Source organism: Rhinatrema bivittatum, chromosome 5 (genome assembly GCF_901001135.1).
Source record: "Rhinatrema bivittatum chromosome 5, aRhiBiv1.1, whole genome shotgun sequence".
NCBI lineage: Eukaryota > Metazoa > Chordata > Amphibia > Gymnophiona > Rhinatrematidae > Rhinatrema > Rhinatrema bivittatum.
Genome location: NC_042619.1, coordinates 79,547,264 through 79,565,208, shown reverse-complemented (window position 1 = coordinate 79,565,208; position 17,945 = coordinate 79,547,264). Strand labels below are relative to the sequence as shown.

The following is a 17,945-nucleotide window of genomic DNA, read 5'->3' as shown; positions in this document are numbered from 1 at the left end:
GTTGCATTAAATTGTGTGAAGATATGATTTATTTTAAATTAAACACAGGTCAGAAATAAACGGACGGCACTAATATGCATGACCTTTATGCAGCAGTATGTGTTAATTACGTTAGTTCTCAGTTTTGATTATATCTCACTAGCTGCTAACTTTTAGACGTAAGGGAATGAATTAGGTGTTTTGATGGGAGTTCAGGTATTGCACGTTTGTATTGTGGATTGTTTAGACGATATGTAAAGGAGAAAGATTGTGAGACGGTGAACAGCAGAGAAATAAGCAGCAATGTCTATTATCTATTTATGTGCCAGTAAAAAAAAAAAAAACTTTTGGTTAATGCATATTAGTATGTGCCATCCTTTTATTTTGCAGACTTCCTGACTCCTAGCTGATATGTCTGTGCTTTTGGAAATGATTCGTATTTCTATTTAGGGTATTTACAGGATTTGGTAGTAAGAACTTTGTGGAACATATGCATATTGGATGGAAATAAAATGACTTCTAATTAAGTGCAAAGTTGTCTGTTTTAAGTTTCTCTTTTAGAAGGCGAGTTAGGAGTTTACAAGCATAGGAAAACAAAAAGTTTTTAGATTTGTAAAAGGAAGTAGCTTTTATCACAGGGGACAGCGCCTCCTAGAGATGGACCATCATAGAAAGGAAAGTAGCTTTATGACTGCTTTTTGTTGAATTAAGGTATAATAGCAGTTTGACTTTTAAGGAACCTGTAATGTCATTTTTAAATTTAATTTTAATCATTATATTAACTGTCATATATTAGATTTCTTTCCAGGGTACCAAAGCACAAAGCGCATCTGTCTCTGTTCTATGGGAGATGAAGAATGCAGTTTATTCCAGTTTGATTCCTTTTTCATTTTTAAAAGATCTATTCTATTTTTAATCCTGAGTTTTTGTTTTCTTTTGTGGATCGATCCAATTCTTTTATATTTTAAAATACGTTTTTTCTTTTTGAGCTCAAACGTTTGACATGTTGTCTGTTCTATGTTACATGTGTAAACTGAGGAATGAATGAATGAATGCATTATGTGGTCAGTGCTGTGACATATATGTTTTAATGTACAGTCTGAGTATTTATGTTTGTGGTCTAGACCATTGCATGATGTTTTGAAATAATGTGGGGATTAGTTGGCAAATTAAATATAGGGAGTACGTGACATAAAAGTATTTTCTTACTACTTAATCGGATTTGTTGCACTTTTATTTAGGTTTGACTTCATACACATGCATCTAATTTAAGGAGCTAAGAGTTTCTGCCTTGACATCATCACTGAATCCTACTAAAAGAACTATATGCGCACTGAATGCAGACATTATTCTTGGTTGCAGACTTTCTTACATATTATATGGACTGCAAGGCTTACAATTTATACCTGCTTTTTGCTTTTTTCTATGTTTTGTGGGAATGACTTTATGCAGAATTTAGGTTCTTTCATTCTCTGTCAGCACTTAGGTGTTCAAGTTAATAATATTATTTGAAGTGATGCTGTTTTTATTAGTTTGTATGTTCCAAGTTAAGTAGTATTTTCCAGTCTTAGACTTTATAATACTTATGTGCTGAATCAGTTAACTGCATATGTACTAGGTTTTTCTATCTTTATCTATGGAAGCTGCTTTGATCACATAGAGGGTGATGTGTTTCATTGTGATTCAAATATGATACTTCAGGGTTCAAGAGGGAGATCTCTTTATATTTCTCTTCCACACCAGCCTAAGCTATAAGCTATTCCTATTCTTTTGTTTTGCAGCTTGCACTTAGGGTAATCCCTTTGCTGATCTTTAATATCTCCATATTCTATTTCTTATTCTAATGTTTTGCTGAACCCTTCTTTGAATATCTTTTTCCTATGACATTATTTACTAGATTTTACCTAATGACTGTTTCACTCTCTTTCACAAAGATTTTTTACTAGTGTAGCCTGTGATGCTTATTATGAGATTGTTCTCCTTGAAACAAATACATACCTTACACATGAGGAGCTCTGCTATGGGGATCTGTAATATTTTATTACTATATCTTTGGGTATATTAATTGCTCATTGTTCTTTTCTTCTTATCTTGGCCCTTTCACTATAAACTCTATCCGTGACTTATAAGCTAGTTGGTTTCTATTTAGGATTCCAAAGGGAAAGATATAATTTTTCTTAGTTCTATCTTTGATTTGTATTAAATTTCTTCCTTTCCCTGTGTACAGACTCACACTGATGGTTTATCAATTCTGCAAAGTACATTATTTTGTTTTAGTTCATATAATATGCTAAAGACTTTCTCATAGTGTCAGCTTTTACTTGTTTATGATTATTCCCAATATATTTAGACTTACCATCATTTAAGAAGGGTATTAGCCCCATTTCCCCTAGAAGTATTTGAAGACGAAGCAGTATTACTAGCCATCATCTACCTTAATAATTAATACTTGCCATACACAGATGTATTATCTCTTGGACATATGACTGCCATAAGTGCATTAGGACTGTCCATACAGTGAGTGCTTTCACTGCTACAGTTTGTTGTCATAATACTGGATAGCATTATAAATACCCTACAGAATTAGTATGATGTTTCAGACTTTTGCTATGCCTTTGCCTATCATGCATATGCCTTTGTATTTGATCTTCCATCACTACAGCATATGACTAGAATATGTCTTATGCTTTGCAACACCTTTATAACATGTATGCACAACACAGTATGAGTTTTTCTATTGATTCTTGTTTCTTCTATTCTATTGGTTTCTTTACTTTTCTGGTAAGGTGCATTGATTATATCCCTGTTTGCCATTTTAATGAATATTATCCTGGGTAGTTGTTCACAACAACAGTATTCATTGAAAAGATTTGCCCAGTATACCTAGTATTATAAGAGAAACATAGTATTTTCATACTAGTCTCTCTGTGTACTTATCTTTACATATCTTTACATGTTATACCACTATTATGTACTTACTTGATTCTGACAGATAACATATGTGATTATATTATTATGAAGTAGGGCCTTTTTATAATGCAGGTATCTGTATAGCTCCATTATAGAGCTAATAGCTACCTAGTGAAAATTAGTTTTGCTGTTATTGTTTGATTAACTAGTGAATGCTTGTGGGAGTATCATTCATATTAAGTAGGAATCTAGAGGGACACACACCTATGCACTACACCTGATAAATACCAAGGTTAGTGGTTAGGACACATTTTAAGTTCCTTTGTCATGGCTTAGCATCGAAGACTGGTTGATGTGACACCTGTCCATTAAAGGTGTCCCATAGAGGGAAATGAAGAATAGGCCGAGCAGATAACCAAGAATTCCCAGATGCCTCTGCTGTACTGTGGCTTGTCAAGAGGTGAATGAACTTTGAGTGCTTTTCTGAGCATGACTTGCAGAATATCCCTGAGATCGACCTACTGGCAGGCTCTGCAAAGCCTATAATTACAGGCCAGGAAGGCATCAATGACAATATCTGCACCACAATACATGGAAACTTATTTTGCAGGAAATCAGGATGCAAGCTTTTGTCTTGCAGATGCCTCTTTCAAAGAACAGAAATCAGTTGAAAAGAAGATCCTGTGAGGTTACAGTTTTCAAGTAAACCCTGGTGCCAAGAAATGGAATTCATGCTGAGCTTCTATTCAAACACCAGACTTGTTACCTGTTTATACAACAAAGAATATCAAGAGAAGAACAGAAGAACAAAGCCAGCAAAGTCATTGATAAAGGAACTTTTTTATGGTGGGAGGAGGAACAGGGTTAGAAGAATTCTTAGTTGAGGGAGGTCCTCACAAGCATTTTCTATACAGTATAGATTGTCATGACAACAGCATCATGTGTTTGTGGGCGGTTACACCTTTCTGGAAGTTTCGGCAATACTGTATGTTTTAATTATAAAAGAAGGCTCTCTTCCTGTGTTGGAGGAGATGCTAGTTATTACAGATAGAGGGCATATTGCATCTCACAGGAACATTTGACTTTTAAGAAGCCAAATAAACTAAATTTGAAAACCTCTTGTTGATTTGAAATGTTCTTGTTGCCCTAAGCTTTAAGTCCAGCAAAAATTATACACTCCTCTTTTCATGTCAACCAGTCGGTAGAACTGCCCGCGTTCTCTCCGGAGGAGATTGCGGGTACGGCTGGTGGCGACCTTCGTCGGCTAGATGTTAAACGAGTCTTGCTTCGCTATCTCCAGGTCACCAATGACTTTCGTGTATCAGACCATCTCTTTGTCCTTTGGAGTGGTCCGAACCGGGGTAAACAGGCTTCTAAGACCATGATTGCGCGGTGGTTGAAAGAAGCCATTTCCTCGGCATATCTTTGTCAAGGTCGTCCGCTTCCTGAGGGTCTGAAGACCCATTCTCTGCGTTCTCAGGCTACTTCGAGGGCGGAGAGTCAATCTGTCTCCCTGCAGGAGATTTGCAGGGCCGCCACTTGGATGTCTCTGCACACTTTTGCTCGGCACTACCGTCTGGACGTGCACGCTCCGGTTTTCGGTTCCTTTGGGCAGCAAGTGCTTCGAGCGGGACTGTCTCGGTCCCACCCAGTTTAGGGAAGCTTTGGTACATCCCACTGTCTGGACTGATCCGGGTACGTACAGGAAAGGAAAATTAGTTCTTACCTGTTAATTTTCGTTCCTGTAGTACCACGGATCAGTCCAGACTCCCTTCCCTGTCTGTCTTTCTGTCCTCTCGAAGCTTGTTTTCTTGCAGGTTTGCAGATTTTCATATTTCACTTTGTGCAAGATTACTGAGCAATTACACCGGAAGCCTTGGTCGTTTTTATACCAAGTTTATGCAGGAGCGTATGGTTATACCATGTTTCTACTTTTTTCTATAGTTGCTCCTTTGAGCTTTATGGTTACTTGCTTGACCCTATTCTTGGGTTTGTTGTTTTTCTGCTTTGACATACGTTATACTGAAGGGTTAGAGGATAGGCTCTGTCCTGATATAAGGCATCCTTCAAGTTTTAGTCTGTCTCCACCTGCTGAAAAGGAGGCTCAACTCACTGTCTGGACTGATCCGTGGTACTACAGGAACGAAAATTAACAGGTAAGAACTCATTTTCCTTTTTGGCAGAAACAGGAGAAAATCCGAGAAAGTAAAAAAGTTATAGGAACCAGTTGAGAATTTTATAACGTATATACTACAATAATATAAAAGGCATGTATCAGTCTATTGGTTGGTCACACTGATGTGTCTGTCTCTGGCCACCAGTTGGCACCCAGAACAGTGGAACATGCACTGTGCAAAGACAGTATGCTCTATCTGCAAAGTCCTGTCGTACTTGCACACGCAGGTTGTTATTGACAAGATAACATGAACAGCGCTGGGTAATATTCACTAATATGCTCTGTCTGTGAAGCCCCGTTTCTCAATCTCCCACACACAGAGACAGGCAGCCATAGACACATACAAGTGTACATGCAGACATAGGCACATACCCCTACACACAGGCTGTTACAGAGCAGCCTACTCGAGCAATTCTGGGCACTTTTTGCTAGTTCCATATAAAGTGATATATGCCTAGTAGGAGCAAGTTCTCCCTTTATTTCCTCAGATGTTGGAATGCAGACTGAGTAAGAAGTTGGGGGTTAGTATAGAGAGGATGGGGCAGGATTCTGTTTGTGCTGTTTGTTACGTTGTTTTGTATTACTAGGACTCTGTAATATTGTGGCCTGATTTGCAAAGTTCAATACAATTTCTGTTATCTATTTATTTATTTATTTAAATGTTTTATATACCGTCGTTCCATGTGAGAATCACTAGTGACTACTAGGCATATATGGTGTGGGGGTATGTGCCTATGTATGCGTGTGCACTTGTGTGCATCTATGGCTGCCTTTCACTAGTTCAGGTAAAACATTCATAAATAAAATGAGAGGTTGATTTTCCACTTGTGTGCACCATGTCCGTGTGTGTGTGCTGCTGCATGCAAACAGCGAACAATGGCACTGTTCAGGCCTGCCCCTCCCCATTCAGAACACGCCGCCCCTTCGAAGAAGCCCGGCATTTGTGCGCATACCGGGATTTACGTGCGTGGCCGGGCCCCTTCGAAAATTGACTCTGTGCGCACAAGGCCGGACCATGCGAGTAAAGTCCGGATTTGACACGTGCGGGCAGTTGAAAATCTACCCGTGAGTGTTATAAGATGAATAAACATTCATAGAGACAGATATTAATAAAATGGTAGATATCCAACATGAAAGCAGAGTTAGATTATAGGGGTTTGCAAGGGGGAGGTTATTCAAGATTTATATAGGTTATCTGAGTCATGGGGAACTGGGTGTTTGTTTCTGACAAGTAGAAGACATTTTTGAATAGCCAAGTTTTTATAAAACATGGTGAAAGAATTGATCCTTGGGATACCTACACAATAATTGCCTTGTTGATGATGAATTTATTTATTTATAGACATTTGATATTCCACCTTTTATCAAGCATGGTCACAAGGCGAATTACAACAAATTTAAATCAAATAGTATTTGAAATACTTTTACAGTTAGAATCAAATTTACAGTTGGAGTAGGATTGGGAATCCAGTGGTGAATAATTTATATGCTTACTCAGAAGTTGAGGAGGTTGAGAGTCTCTGCCTGGAGGGCCTGGTTCAATTGTTTTTTGTATTCTTGGTTGTTCACCACTTTTAAATTAACTTTTTATCATTAAGCTTCAATGCAGTTGTTGAGTACGTGTTGTCAGGAATGACTTGAACCACTTCAGTCTTATTCCTGTTTTTTCACTATTTATGAATGTCAAACCTGTACACCATTATGAACTAGTGATTTTCACATGGAATGATGGTATATAAAACACATAAATATTCCTCGTAGGTATAATGTCTTAAGTCTTTCCAACAACAATTCATGAATCAAAATATCAAATATGACTGACAGGTCTAGTAAACTGACCAAAGAATCGTATGCTTTGTGTCTACACCAAATACAATATGTCATGACTATATCAAATGCTTATAAATAAATAAGCAGATCCTTGGTCTGTGATCCTGTCAAAACTCTGACTGACAGGAATGAAAATCACAAATTCTTATCCAGTGCACAAATCTGTTAGAATACTGGTTTTCTATTACCTTGGTTATGAAAAATTGGAAACCAGCTAATGATATGCCAGTAAGTATGGGTCCATGCCTGTTGTTTTTTTCAATATAGAGTGAACTGTTGCCTCCTTTAGAGCCAGGGAAGAATCTCATGAGCTAAGCTAGAGTTTACGAGCAATGGTATTAATGGCCACCAGTCCAGTTCTTGGTAATTCTTAGACATTATAGGAAACGTTAAGTGGGCAAAATAATGGTATTAATATAGTTTAATATGTTTCCTTATTCAACAGTATTATTGTTCGAAAAGCTGTAACTTGCTAACCATAGAGGGAATGAACACTAACTGATTAGACCCTTTTAGATCACCTAAAACTGATCCCATGTATTCTTCGCAGTTAACATCACCCAGTGAATTTATCAGAATAAATAGCAGCAATTTTGTCTTTGAAGTAATCTGTAAAATTATTGCTAGATAATTATCCTAAGGGTAGTTTACACTGTGTAAAATTGAATAACTGAATGTTTCTTCGGCTTATTGCCCGCTTACTCTAATTGATGTGCAAGAAAGTTTTGTGCCTTTTTTACTTCCTTAATATAAACTTGAGTTTGTAATATACAAAGTAAAAATGATGAGGTAGATCTGTTGTTTTAGACCTTCGACCTTCTAGATAACGTTTGATAATTTAAGAGTACCAAGTGGTACCATGGGACATTCCTAAACAAATAAGAACATTCCCTTAATGGTGCTGGGGTGATCTTATATTATACCAACTTATCATTCCAAATATTGTTCAGCTGGTTAGCTTGTTTCCCAGCCAGGTCAATATCATTGAAGGCTAGCTCAGCTTTATCTGATAATTTACCTAAGTCCATATCATTCAGGTTTCTGTAATAGACTGAAACTGTGGTCACCAATCTAGTACATAAGGGACTAATCAGAGTAAATATTTTAAATGATCAGACCAAGTCACTAGATCACAGTTTAATGAATAAGGATTGATCAAATGATCTTTAGAGCTAAACACTGTCCAGTGAATGTTTCCCTTTAAGTTGATGCATTCACTACCTGGGTAAGACCTAAGTATGCAAAGAACTTTAAAAGCTAGTAGTTATATTTACTTTGATGTCTGTCCATATGGACATTAAATCTCCTATTGCCACCATCTTGTGGTTGCCTGTAACTTATAACTGATATTCAATCTGAGACAAGTTCTTGAGAAGGAGAGTGGTAAACCAGTAACAGCTTAACTGTTTCACTGTGGCCATAACTGATAGCATCTTTGTCCTCACATTTAATCCTTAACAAAACATCATAAATTACTGCAACTCCCCCCACCTTGCCTTGATTTAAATAAGAAGGAAAAGCCCTTTGGGAAGAGTGGGACAATATCATGATGTTCTCCATGCCCATCCATTTCTCAATAATGACCAGTATATGAAAACCGTATTTAATTGTCATAAATGAATGGAATTTTATTTATTGGGACTTGGTGAGAGAGGGTAACGGTGGTGGGGCCACGTGCCAATAGTGATCATAATATGATCAAATTTGAATTAATGACTGGAAGAGGAACAGTATGCAAATCCACGGCTCTCGTGCTAAACTTCCAAAAGGGAAACTTTGATAAATGAGAAAAATTGTTAGAAAAAAACTGAAAGGAGCAGCTACAAAAGTAAAAAATGTGCAAGAGGTGTAGTCATTGTTAAAAAATACCATTCTAGAAGCACAGTCCAGATGTATTCCACACATTAAGAAAGGTGGAAAGAAGGCAAAACGATTACTGGCATGATTAAAAGGGGAAGTGAAAGAAGCTATTTTAGCCAAAAGATCTTTATTCAAAAATTGGAAGAAGGATCCAACAGAAGAAAATAGGATAATGCATAAACGTTGGCAAGTTAATTGTAAAACATTGATAAGACAGGCTAAGAAAGAATTTGAAAAGAAGTTGGCCGCAGAGGCAAAAACTCACAGTAAAAACTTTTTTAAATATACCCGAAGCAGAAAGCCTGTGAGGGAGTCAGTTGGACCGTTAGATGATCGAGGGATTAAAGGGGCACTTAGAGAAGATAAGGCCATTGCGGAAAGATTAAATGATTTCTTTGCTTCGGTGTTTACTGAAGAGGATGTTAGGGTGGTACCCGTACTGGAGAAGGTTTTCATGGGTAATGATTCAGATGGACTGAATCAAATCACAGTGAACCTAGAAGATGTGGTAAACCTGATTGACAAACTGAAGAGTAGTAAATCACCTGGACTGGATGGTATACACCCCAGAGTTAAAATCATCCATTGTACCTGAAGACTGGAGGATAGCAAATGTAACCCCAATATTTAAAAAGGGCTCCAGGGGCGATCCGGGAAACTACAGACCGGTTAGCCTGTCTTCAATGCCAGGAAAAATAGTGGAAAGTGTTCTAAACATCAAAATCACAGAACATATAGAAAGACATGGTTTAATGGAACAAAGTCAGCATGGCTTTACCCAAGGCAAGGCTTGCCTCACAAATCTGCTTCACTTTTTTGAAGGAGTTAATAAACATGTGGATAAAGGTGAACCGGTAGATATAGTATACTTGGATTTTCAGAAGGCGTTTGACAAAGTTCCTCATGAGAGGCCTCTAGGAAAAGTAAAAAGTCATAGGATAGGTGGCGATGTACTTACATGGATTGCAAACTGGCTAAAAGACAGGAAACAGAGAGCAGGATTAAGTGGACAATTTTTTCAGTGGAAGGGAGTGGGCAGTGGAGTGCCTCAGGGATCTGTATTGGGACCCTTACTTTTCAATATATTTATAAATGATCTGGAAAGAAATACGACGAGTGAGATAATCAAATTTGCAGATGATACAAAATTGTTCAGAGTAGTTAAATCACAAGCAGATTGTGATAAATTGCAGGAAGACCTTGTGAGACTGGAAAATTGGGCATCAAAATGACAGATGAAATTTAATGTGGATAAGTGCAAGGTGATGCATTTAGGGAAAAATAACCCATGCTATAATTACACAATGTTAGGTTCCATATTAGGTGCTACCACCCAAGAAAGAGATCTAAGTATCATAGTGGATAACGCATTGAAATTGTTAGTTCAGTGTGCTGCGGCAGTCAAAAAAACAAACAGAATGTTGGGAATTATTAGAAAGGGAATGGTGAATAAAATGGAAAATGTCATAATGCCTCTGTATTGCTCCATGGTGAGACCGCACCTTGAATACTGTGTACAATTCTGGTCACCGCATCTCAAAAAAGATATAATTGCGATGGAGAAGGTACAGAGAAGGGCTACCAAAATGATAAGGGGAATAGAACAGCTCCCTGATGAGGAAAGACTAAAGAGGTTAGGACTTTTCAGCTTGCAGAAGAGACGGCTGAGGGGGGATATGATAGAGGTGTTTAAAATCATGAGAGGTCTAGAACGGGTAGATGTGATTTGGTTATTTACTCTTTCAGATAATAGAAAGACTAGGGGGCACTCCATGAAGTTAGCATGTGGCACATTTAAAACGAATCGGAGAAAGTTCTTTTTTACTCAACGCACAATTAAACTCTGGAATTTGTTGCCAGAGGATGTGGTTAGTGCAGTTAGTATAGCTGTGTTTAAAAAAGGATTGGATAAGTTCTTGGAGGAGAAGTCCATTACCTGCTATTAATTAAGTTGACTTAGAAAATAGCCACTGCTATTACTAGCAACAGTAACATGGAATAGACTTAGTTTTTGGGTACTTGCCAGGTTCTTATGGCCTGGATTGGCCACTGTTGGAAACAGGATGCTGGGCTTGATGGACCCTTGGTCTGGCCCAGTATGGCATGTTCTTATGTTCTTAATAAGACCTATCCTCGGCTCTAATCCATGGGTAATCCAATTGTAGCTAAACTGCAAGCAAAAAGCTAGACTTTCTATCTTTGTTCTGATTGTAATTCTTCCTCTTCCCCAGAATACTTCAGTTACCTGAGGGTCTGAGCTATACCACATTGTATTAGCCCTCCATAACTACAATAATCACCAGCACCATATGTAACATCGAGTTGGTAGATGGAGGCACTGTTTATTCTGGGGCTCAATCGCTTCTAGCGATTGAGCCCCCACCCTTCTGCAATATCCAGAATCTCTGATTTTTCTGGCTTCGCTCAGGCAGGTCTCTGGTATGCCCTTTAACTGCCAGTAGTTATCCTTCTCAGAGTCCTGTAGTGTGGGCTTTTGCAGCAACAGTGCCTTTTAGTATGGAATGTATTTTGAAAAAAGCACTTTCTGAGCACACTAGAAATTCAACTCTGGCAGTAGGCTGCAGTGGAAAGGCATTGGCCTCGTCCCTTCATTGATGCAAATGACACAGCCTACCTAGATGATTCTCCTCCCATCTAAAGAAAAGCTTTCCCGTGCTCTTCTGAGCCTTCATGGGTGCAGGGAAGAGGGTAATGCTGCTGGGCGTCAGTTTCCCAGTTGGCGCTTACAAGCTGACTGATGCAGTAATTTTAAGACGTAAAATCAATAGATTTTACATCTATGATGTCATCAAACAGGACATTAGCCAATAGCAACTACAAATGAGGTTTTTGTCAGTTTTCCTACACCTCAGGGCAAGCTTTTTGCTTCTTTGTTCTTGGAGCTCTCATACTTTGATAGCTTTGTGGAAATAATCCTTTCAGCATATGTAGGGACCTTCATTTTTGTTTTTGTATTTTTTTTTTTTTAATTTTCCCAGGAATTTCTCAGAGTTTAGTATGATAACAAAAAAACAGGAGAAAATCAGTGGAAAAGATGATTCATTGTTTTTCTGGATAAATATCGCAGCTTATTATAGTGGACAGAAGCCAGGACAATAAAAGAATATTAAGCACTCACCCACTCAGCAAGCATCCCTATCTCTACCCCCATCTCTTGCTTAGCATTCACTTTCTTTCCCCACATCCCCAGCGAGAATCTCCCTTTCCCTCATTACAACAGTATTCATCCTTGCTAGGATAACTCCAGATATTTCCTTGCTCCTGTACTCTGAAATACTTCATTTCTTTTTTGTATGGGGCCAGGGAGCCTGCTGGAAAGAGCTTCTTGTGGGTGTGGCCTCTTCAAATGCTACATTGGTGATACTAAGCAGAAGACACTGGCTACTTGGTGGGAGGGGAGGCGGGACTTTAAACATTAGCTTCATTGGATGGCAAGCACTTATGCTGGTGAGGGGTGGGACTTGAAACAGTGCAGGTGTTTTGGCCCGCATTGGCTTCCAGTGGTTGATTAAAACCTTAAAGTGCTGTATCTGCAGCTCTGGAGCTGCTCTTTAACCATCCTAAAATTAGGGTGAAAATTGATTTAAACCAATTGTCACTTGTTGAAATATCTGAGAATGTATGGGTGTAAATTGGTTTAAATTGAAAACAAAGGTCCCTAAGCATATGGTAGAAGAATGTGTGATGCACTACTTGAGTATCTCTGGGATACCTAAATATCAGCCACACTAAACCTCAAGGCAGTACAATTCTCTATAATAGCCTCTGTGGGTAAATGAAATATTCTGCCTGTGGATGGCACCATGGCATAGAACAGTAACATTGGGAATGGCAGTGATCACTACTTCATAAGATTTCCTTCTAAGTCAACGGATATGTTTGTGCCCAGTTAAAAGAAAAACTAATTTTCATATTTGTTACCATTCAGGTTGTAAAGATTCTAAAAAATGGTTGCCACATTATTCATTTTCCAAATGGAACACGTAAAGATGTGAGTGCTGATTCTAAAACCATAACTGTAACGTTCTTTAATGGAGACGTCAAACAAGTAATGCCAGACCAAAGAGTGGTATGTATCTAAAGTCTTAATAAACTCAGTTGTGCTAATTATTTTCACCACATCCTCCAGCAATTAATTCCATAGTTTAATTGTGTACTGAGTGAAAACAAATGATTTTGTTTTAAATATGCTATTGATTAGCTTAATGGAGTCTCTATTTATTTATTTATTTATTTATTTAGGGTTTTTATATACCGACATTCTCGATATACATATCAAATCAGGTCGGTTTCCATATAACAAAACTGTCGCCGGTAAGGTGTTACATTAAACAATAGACAATAGACAGTACTATTTTAAAGGGTAAATAACTGTTCACTGTTTATCTGTTCTACTGCACTCATGGTTTTATAAACCTTTGTCATATCTGTTCTCAGCTGTCTCTTCTCCAGGCTGAAGAACCCTAACTTGTTTAGCCTTTCCTCATAGAGAAGCCATTCTATCCCCTTTATCATTTTGGTTACCATTCTTTGTACCTTTTCTAGTTCTGCTATATCTTTTTTGAGATGAGGCAACCAGAACTGCACGTAATATTCAAGATGCAGCCGAACCATGAATCAATACAGGACATTATGATATCCTCTGTTTTTCCATTCCTTTCCTAACACTTGACTTTCCCCTAGATTTATCAAATGCTATAAATATAGGAGAGCAACTTGGAAACATAGAAATGATGGCAGAACAGGATTGAATGGTCCATCCAGTCTGCCCAGTAAGCTTATGGTAATATCTGCTGCGCCTTGTGGTTACCCCATGCTTATCAGTTTCCCACACCATAAAAGTCAGGGCCCTCATTGGTTGCTGTTTGAATCCAATTCCTCGTTACGCTTTGCCATTGAAGCAGGAAGCAATGTTTGAGTTGCATCAACAGTATCAAGGCTTATTGATTAAGGGTAATAACTACCGCATCAGCAAGTTACCTCCATACTTGTTTCCCCAGACCATAAAAGCTGGGGCCCTTAGTTGCTGTTTGAATCCAATTCCCCTTTTCCCCTGCCAATGAAGCAGAGAGCAATGATGGAGTTGCATCAACAGAATCAAGGCTTACTGGTAAAGGGTAGTAATCGCCACACCAGCAAGTTACTCCATGTACACTTTTCTTCATTTCCTTCCTTTAGCCTTTAAGAATCCATCAAGCTTTGTAAATAATAAACTACCAGCCCAACTAGCTAGGCCACTGCCCAAACATCCCCTAGCCCCTTGCTTGTTGATAGGGTTATAACCAGCATGCAGTTACCTCCAGCTTTTTCCCCAGACAATAGATTTTAGCTAAAATTCAACATTTTTTACTTTTTAAAATCATTATTAGCTTCTATACTCTTCTTCTCCAGGCTTGCTCCCTGCGAATGGGGGCCTTGGCTAAAGACATTGATGTTTGAATACCTCTGTTAGGGATGTTTCCCCTTTTCAATTGCAGTGAAGTCCTGCCTATCCCAGTAATGATAAAGCCCTATGTACCCTGATTTTCTTTTTATCTTTATCACTTCTCCTTTCACCTCGTCTTTCAAGAGAGTGAACTTTGAGTTGCTTGCAATACTTCTACCCTGTTCTTACTACTATAATTTTTTACATCTAACCACTTCATCTCCCTGATAATTCAGTATCTAAACCTGGCAGAGAAGTCCTGTTTGGCTGTTCCTTCAGTCCCCTTTTAAATCCCTCAATCATTTTTAATTTGTAGGACATTGCAGTTCTTGAGTTTGATCCTCCTCAGTAAGCCAGGAGTGGTGATCATGTTATGCAGTCTTTCCCTAACTAGTTCAGGGCTACCTTTCAATCGGGCCGATGCAGTAAGGAGCGGTAGGAAGAGCTGCGTTAGTGCCGGGCGCACCCGTGGTTGCCGCACTCACAGTCCAGCTCACCTACCGCTCGATACTGTATGAAAATAGCTTGCAAATGCAAGCTGCGTCTAAGAAGCGTCCGTGAAGCGTTAGGCCCGCGCAACCCATTTTACTGTATAGAGCGCTATACAGTATCCTGGGTGCGCTGGCCTAACGCTTCACGGACACGCTGGTATCTGTCATTTCAAATGTCATTTGAAATGACAGGTACCAGGAAGTGGACGGTTCTCCGACGCTCGGTATTGCCAGTTCTCTCTCCCCTCCTCCCGAAGCAAGCAACGAAGCGGAAAAAAGCGAAAAAAAAAAAGTAGCAAGAGAGAGAGGGGAGAGAGGAAGGGCAATCCTACGCTCGGGATTGCCAGTCCTCCCTCCCCTCCTCCCGAAGCAAGGCTGCTTTTCGCGCCTTGCTTCGGGAAGAAGGGAGAGAGGACTAGCAATCCCGAGCGTAGGATTGCCCGTCCTCTCTCCCCTCTCTCTCTTGCTACTTTTTTTTTCGCTTTTTCTCCGCTTTCGTTGCTTCGGGAGGAGGGGAGAGGACTGGGGCTGCCCCGGAGACCAGCACCCATGGACGCGGCCAGGGCAGGTGAGCGGGGGCTGGGGGAAAGTTTGCCGCCTACCCTTACCCCTTCCTCTAAGGCAGGGGTAAGGGTAGGTGGTAAGTTAGCAGGTTAAACGCGTGGCAAAACGGCAGGGTAAAAAAGCGATAGTCGGCGCGCGCGTTACTGTATGGGAGGGAATAGCTAATTCGATCGTTTACATGTAATTTACATGCCACGGGCGGAAGGGCTTACCCAGTGATTTAAGGACGCGGTAAGAGTAGGTTAAAGGGGATTGTGTATCACAGGAAGGGTTAACGCGGCCGAAAAGTGGGTAGAAAGCGGGTTAGGAGCAGGGTAACCGCGGCCGCACTTTACTGTATTGACCTGCAAGTTGTGTTCAGAATTGGAAAGAGTTGTGATGTGAAAGTGGGAAATGTCAGTTTTTATTTCTACATATCCAAGTGGATTAATAAAGTAACTGCCTTTCTAAAAGTAAGTTTCATGACAATATTCTCTTCAACAGATTTACTATTATGCTGATGCCCACACAACCCATACCACTTATCCAGATGGATTAGAAGTCTTACATTTCTCAAATGGACAGATAGGTAAATAATTAGATTTTTAAATATTTTATTAGACTTGAGCTAAAAGAAATATCTATATATTTTAATTACTTTTTGGAATGACGTATACTTTGTGTTTTTTTTTTTTTTTTTTTTTTTAAATAGAAAAGCATTACCCTGATGGAAAAAAAGAAATAACATTCCCAGATCAGACCATTAAGAATTTATTCATGGATGGGAGAGAGGAAAGCATATTTCCAGATGGTACCATTGTTCGCGTTCAGCTGTAAGATACCCAGTAATTTCTCACCGTATAAAATATCCCTTCACTTGCTGTTTGCAGAATTCATAACTTTATTATAGAAAATCTGTGTATGTGTCTGTATGTATGTATCTATATATATCTATATATCTATATCTATGTGTGTGTGTGTGCTCCTTGTAGCCAAATCAGTGACTGACTGCTTGCCATCTGAGCAGTCTTACAGAACAGCCCTGCCCCATTCTCCAGGTAGGCAGATGGGGTATAGGCAGGGAAAATGAGATTTTCAAGCCAGTACAATTAAGAACAGCTTACCTGATGAATGGAGTTCATGAGGTGGGATGTGGGGTGGAAGATGAGAGGAGTGGTAATGAGGAGCTGCAGAAGAAACTTGAACTGTATGCAGAAGCAGATCGAGTCAATTTAGTGATTGGAAAAGGCAGGATTTGAAAGTGGAGTGGGCGAACTCTGGCATATTGAAAAGAAAAAAGGTGCGTTCCCATGATACAAGTGACCCAGTGAAAAAACTTTGTATTGAGAACAAGCTGAGTAGAGACAACATAGGCGTGAAATTTGTGCTGAATATATGTACAGAAAAGGATGCTACAAGAAATGAGATTGAACCATAGGAAGGGATGCGGAACAATGTAGGACCTTGACAGAAAGAGAAATTTAAGTTTTATACTGTGGAAGTGAAGGGACTCCAGGAATTATGGAGGAAAAAATTTTAATTTTTGCTGATCGCATGCATGTAGTCAAGGTGGGGAGTTGGTAAGGTCAAAGAGGAGAATAGACAATGCTGGAGACAATTAGGGTGTGGTTTTAATTGTGCAGAGAGACATGAATGAAGTATCTTGACTGTCTTGTAAAGGAAGACCTGACCATTTGAAAAGAGTGTGATTATGGTAGTGAAGGAGAGAAATCAAATGTGATACAAATTAACAGACCTGGGGAGTAGGAGGATAGTAGTGCCCTAAACTTTAATGAGAGGGCATGAAGAAGTATGAAATTAAGCTTAAATATTTTAGATGTTGTATTTCAGGATATGGCAGAAGATGTGGCAAAAAATCTATTTATTTATTTATTTTATTTATTTAAGGTTTTTATATACTGGCATTCATGAAATGATCACATGCTGGTTTACAAATAAACAGGGGTGCAATAAATACATCAAAAACAGAAATAACGTGTCGAAGAAAGCAGTTACAATTAACAAGGACTATTGAACTGGGATCAGAGGAAATAAAGATAGTTTAGCAGAGACTAAATTATATACAAGGAGAAGAGGTACAGCTGCTGTGTTGGATATGTTGATGGCGAGGTGCATTAATTTAAGTCCGGAAAAGCTTGCATAAACAGCCAAAATAAAATAATAAAACTGGGGCTGAGGAAATTGTTAAATGGATCTAGATCAGCATTAGCTGTAGTATTTTAAGTCAGTGAACTGAAGTTTGCCTAGGGAAAGTATAACTGTAAAATGAGAAGAAAGATGTAGAGGAGTATAGGGTGGCAACAGTGTCTGACATCAGCAAGATCAAGTGAATAAGAATAGAGACGCGGTTTTGTGTGCTTGATACTTTTTCCATTGATAAGCAAGTAGTGCATCACCTTGCCTCCGCAACCTTGATTGAAGCCAGATGCATGGCTTAGCTGCGAGACAGTTCCATCAGAGAGGATGTCCATGAGAAATTAGTGGCTTTCCCTTGCCTGGGAGACTATCTTTTTGGAAGAAGCTTTAAGAAAAGTTTCTTAGCATTTGGACAGGTTAATCCACTCCAGTGGGTTATGTACCTCTACCAGCAGATGGAGACAGAGCAAAGCTGACGTCATTGTATATTATAAATATAACTCTGCACTGGCATCAGCCCACCAGTATTCTCTGTATCCAGCAGATGATAGGC

General features: G+C 39.1%; 1 protein-coding gene across 3 annotated transcripts in view; it reads left to right on the top strand.

The window, feature by feature from the left end:
* The window catches only part of CENPJ (centromere protein J), a 363,081-nt gene that overhangs the window by 323,633 nt on the left and 21,503 nt on the right, over positions 1 to 17,945 (top strand). For all 3 annotated transcript variants that reach the window (XM_029602492.1, XM_029602491.1, XM_029602493.1), the window contains 3 exons: positions 12,705 to 12,845; positions 15,740 to 15,824; positions 15,948 to 16,068. In XM_029602492.1, coding sequence (XP_029458352.1) covers positions 12,705 to 12,845; positions 15,740 to 15,824; positions 15,948 to 16,068 — 347 coding nt within the window. The remainder of the gene's footprint in view (positions 1 to 12,704; positions 12,846 to 15,739; positions 15,825 to 15,947; positions 16,069 to 17,945) is intronic.